General features: G+C 54.3%; 1 protein-coding gene across 4 annotated transcripts in view; it reads right to left on the reverse strand.

Annotated features, from left to right (window-relative positions):
* The window catches only part of LOC101577819 (AFG3-like protein 1), a 24,333-nt gene that overhangs the window by 3,159 nt on the left and 16,719 nt on the right, over positions 1-4,455 (reverse strand). For all 4 annotated transcript variants that reach the window (XM_023705198.1, XM_023705199.1, XM_023705197.1 and 1 more), the window contains one exon: positions 1,167-1,277. In XM_023705198.1, the coding sequence (XP_023560966.1) occupies positions 1,167-1,277 (111 nt within the window). The remainder of the gene's footprint in view (positions 1-1,166; positions 1,278-4,455) is intronic.

The raw sequence follows: 4,455 nt of genomic DNA on the forward strand, positions 1-4,455 counted from the left end.
CCTCCCTCCCAAGGCCCGCAAGGCACACTTCCTGAGGGCACTCCTCCCACCCTCAGCCTCCCTCCCACACAGGAGCCTGTCTGCTCTGCACCACGCCACTCTCCACTCTCCATCCCAGCTGTCCTTGCTGCTTACACAACGCCACTTAGGGGCGGTCACAGCAACCTTCCGCAGTGGAACAAGACGCAGACACCTCATGGGTGGGCCAGGGCCAACTTCCACCATCCCAACAGCCCAAAGGGCACAGGCGTGAGACAAGGAGAGACACAACGGCACACTGCTCCCACCCGTGCTGCAGGGGCAGTCAGCTCAGCAGAGCAGTCCCGAGAAGTGCTTCCTGCTTTGCACTTAGCACCACACAGAAGGCCTCTTCATGCGTCACTACACTTCATGGCTTTGGGGAGTTCTGTTTTTGTTTTGAGACAGGTGCTTACTACGTAGCTCCGGCCGGCCTCAGGGCCAGTGGTTACAGGCACGCCCCGCTACACTGCGCTGCACACAGAGAGTGCTCCAGGACGCCGTCCCACCAGCTGCCTTCAGCTCTACCTGGGGCATGGGTGCTGAAGCAACGGCCACTGCCAGGGAGAATGGGTCAGCCCAGCAGCCCCAGAGAACCAAGCTTTGCTGAGGTGCCTGAGCTCCAAGAGGGTGACCGGCCCCTCGCACATGCTGGCTACAGACCAGGGCAGCTACCCTTCAGCTGAAGAAAATGTATTTACTAGGTATGGAGGGGCACATCTTTAATCCCCACACTCAAGGAGGCTGAGGCATAGAAAGGGCAAGTTCAAACTCAGCCTAGTTAACTTAGTGAAATGTGCCTCAAAATAAAAACTAAAACAGAAGGGGCTAGGCCTGTAGTTCACAGGTAGAGTGCCCTGGGCTCAATCCCAAGCAGCAGCAGTGTGGGCAGTCCCTGTACTCCCCAACTCCCCATCCCCCTGGTGGTTTCCAGGGAGCACCACAGCTCCAGGCACCCCTCCTGAGCCCAAACTTTCAAGGAGGTGCTCTGCTGCCTCCCAGGCCTTCCCTCAGAAGCACCAGAGCTGCCAGAGGTCTCTGGTCCCAAATCAGGTTTGGAAAGCTGCTCCCATTTCCACAGGTGAGAAGATGCTGGGGTTTAGGGGGGTGGCTGGGTAAGGGCGGAGCAGCCACCCTCCCAGGCTCACCTCCGATGACCCTCTCGATGGCTTGCTCGAAGTGCTTCTCCTGAACAGAAGGCCTCAGGTGGCGGGCTGCGATAAGGGCGGCTTCATTGCACACGTTGGAAATGTCAGCACCTGGCCCAAGAGAGGAGGGATGGCCAGCAGTCAGTGCTCCTGGCTGCAAAGGGCAACCTCGGGGGGGCCGTGGTAACTTCAGCACTGACCCAGATCAACCAAAACTGCTTCATTGGTCACTTCGGACTGACAGTCTGCACACGGGGCCTGACTATTGGTCACCGCTTTTAGCCAACCTTTCCTTTTTCCTTTCTTTTTTTTTTTCCTTTTGCTTTGCTTTGCTTTCCTTTCCTATTCCCTTTCCCTTTCTTTACGTGGCAGGCTCAGCCCATTTTAGGGGCGGGCTGGCATAGCATGTGGTGCCAGGGTGAGAACCAGTCTCTGCGTGCTTGCCTCAGCTTGCCTAGGCAAGCGCTTTAGGCTGCTGAGCTATCTGGCCAGCCCCCCTCACTCCTTCCAAAGCTGCAAGGCATTCCCTCCCATGCCGTGAGTCGCTGACGTGCTCCCCCCAGTGCACACCTACAGCAGCTCCACGGTGCCGCTGCAGATGGTGCTGCCACGCGACATGCGGGCGAGGCTGTGTGCACACACGTTCTACTCTCCCAGGTGCACACCTAGGAGTGGGACTGCCAGGGATGAATTACACGGTAGCCCTGGGATCTACTTTTGCATAGACTAGCCAACCGCTTTCTACTGTGGCCACAGCATTTCACATTCCCAGTAGCAACATACACGGCCTTTGTCCTTGCCAAGTCTTGCTTTTGTCCACTTTGTGGCTGCAGCCATCCTGGTACGGATGAGGTCACATGCTGTCGAGGTTTTGCTTTGCACTTCCTTAATCACTGTCTTGATGGTATTTTGATATGAAAACGTTTTAAGTCCAATTATGCAGTCTAAGTTGATTTTGCACATTCCACCCTGTGGAGTCATGGCTCTGTCTGCAGCCCTGGGTGCTCAGAGATTTCCTTTCCTTGCTCATGGGAGCCTCCACAGTTCTGCAGAAACCGCAAACATTCTCCGCAGCTGTGCCAGCAGCAGTTCTGCAGGTAGCCAATCTGAGAGCAATGGCTCTCGTGCTGCCTGCCGGCGGCCGCCGCCCCACAGTCCTCCCTGGAGGGTGCACCGCACTCCCGCACCCGAGCAGGCCGTCGCTGCAGCACCCGGAGCCGAGGGCTTTCGGTTTTGTTCTTAAGCCCCAAGCTCCTAACATGCCTCCAAAATGCTCTGCACCTTTTTGGGGGGGGCTGGGGAGGTACCGGGAATCAAACTCAGGACTTTGTGCTTGCCAGGCAAGCGCTGTGCCACTTAACTGTATTCTTGGCTGCACCTTCTAGGTTTTATTAATACTGTATTCATTAAATTACGTAACTGTGGGAGACGTCGCTTATTTAGGGTTCAAACTATAAGCCAGGCATTCCTAAACCGTTTCCGGAGCACGGCTCCAATCCGAGCCTCCTCAGTCCGCAGTGCTGCAGGGGCACAGCCCCCAGGCCCGGAGCCCGCGGCGCACGGGGAGGCCCAACCTCATGCCTTTGCATGGAGACAGCAGCTGCCTCAGCCATGTGCGTGGGGATGACTGCTTGTTTTTCAGTTTTATGTACTTGGGTTTTTGTTTGCTGTGTCTTTTTGAGATGGGGTCTCTATGCAATCCAGCCTGGCCTTTTTTTTCTTCGTACCAGTAATCAAACTCAGGTCCTTGCACTTGCCAGGCAGGAACTCGTGCTCCTGGGCTATCTCCCCAGCCCCTCCTGCCTGGCCTTGAACTCTCTATGGAGCTAACTTGCAGCAGCAGTCTTTCTGCCTTATCCTCCCGAGTGGTAGCACACACGTCTTATGGAACTGGATAGGTCTCCACATCAGTGAGGAGGGCTCTGACTGGGGATCTTCCCTCATAGCTCCCATCCAGAATTTAAATTTTAAGAGTTTGGCTATACACTCATTTAGCTCTAGTAATTCCAGCCATTAAGACCAGGATCAGATGAGGTAATCAATCACAGGGACAGAACGGCCACCACAGAAGGTGGTCTTAGTTGGAGCCTCTTCTAGAATACACAATTCCTGCTTTGATTCTTCTTTCATGCCACAACCGGGTCCTTTATTTTGCTGTACAACAAAGCTTACCATCAACGATGACACCTTAGGAAACAGCTCTCAGCATTTTCAGCATGCTGTCTCATCAGGGTTGCCTGGCAACAGCTTCTTCCCTGGGACCGCTTTGCCCAGGCACTCAGCAGTGAAAAGATTCGAGAATCCTCCGCTGACGCTGGCTGTTTCCCAGCGCTGGCCTCACACCAAGGGAGCTCTTCTTAAAGGGCCACTCAGGTTTATTTTTTAGGCTGACACTGATGACCTCGGGCAGGTGTTCTTGGCTAGCATCCCCAAGATGCACGCCAACCTTCTCATGCCATGACGCGCAGGAAGTCACTGGCATCGTCTCATTTCATTTCTTTTTTATGTACTTGGTACAGGGCCTGCAGGGTCTCACTACACAGATCAGACTTGTAGTGATCCTCCTGTTTTCAGCCTCCCAAGCTCTGAGATTAGGGCTGGGGAGATAGCTCAGTGGAACAAATGCTTCCCTGGCAAGTGTAAGGCCCTGGTCCCTGTGCTTGCCGAAGCAGGGGCTTTGTCCATTGAGCTATCTTGCCAACCCTGAACCATTATTTCTTCAAGTATTCTTTTTTTTTTTTTTCTTCAAATATTCTATCCTTAGGTTCTGTCCTGTTCTGGACTCCACAAAATACATGTGCTATCCTGGTGGCAGGGGCCAGGGAGATGGCTCAGCAGAATAAGCACTTTCCTGGCAAGCGTAAGGGCCTGAGTTCAATTCCCAGTTCCGCAAAAAAAAAAAAAAAAAAAAGGAGGGTAGTTGTGGTAACGATGGTGGTGGTGGCGGTGGCGGTGGCGGTGGCGGTGGTGCTAACCATGATAGCCAAGCTACCATTTATTTCCCACTAACCCTAATCTTATACCTAAGCACTAGATTCAGCTGTAGATGACAAAGCTAGGGTCACAAAGGGGGAGTAACTGCCCAGCCAGGACGTAAAAGAGCCTGCTTTCAAATCACAGCTGCCAACATGCAAATGAGGCCACCCCAGGAAACAGGGCGACCAGGACAGCAGGGGTGTGAGGAGGCCCAGTGTCCTTCGGGAGGCTGAAACACAGCTGACATCCAAGCGTGCCTGCGGCCCAGTGGCTTGGAGCCCTCCGTCGTGCCTGGAGGCCTCCGTCGCGCCTG

Source organism: Octodon degus, unplaced genomic scaffold (genome assembly GCF_000260255.1).
Source record: "Octodon degus isolate 3935 unplaced genomic scaffold, OctDeg1.0 scaffold00215, whole genome shotgun sequence".
Taxonomy (NCBI): domain Eukaryota; kingdom Metazoa; phylum Chordata; class Mammalia; order Rodentia; family Octodontidae; genus Octodon; species Octodon degus.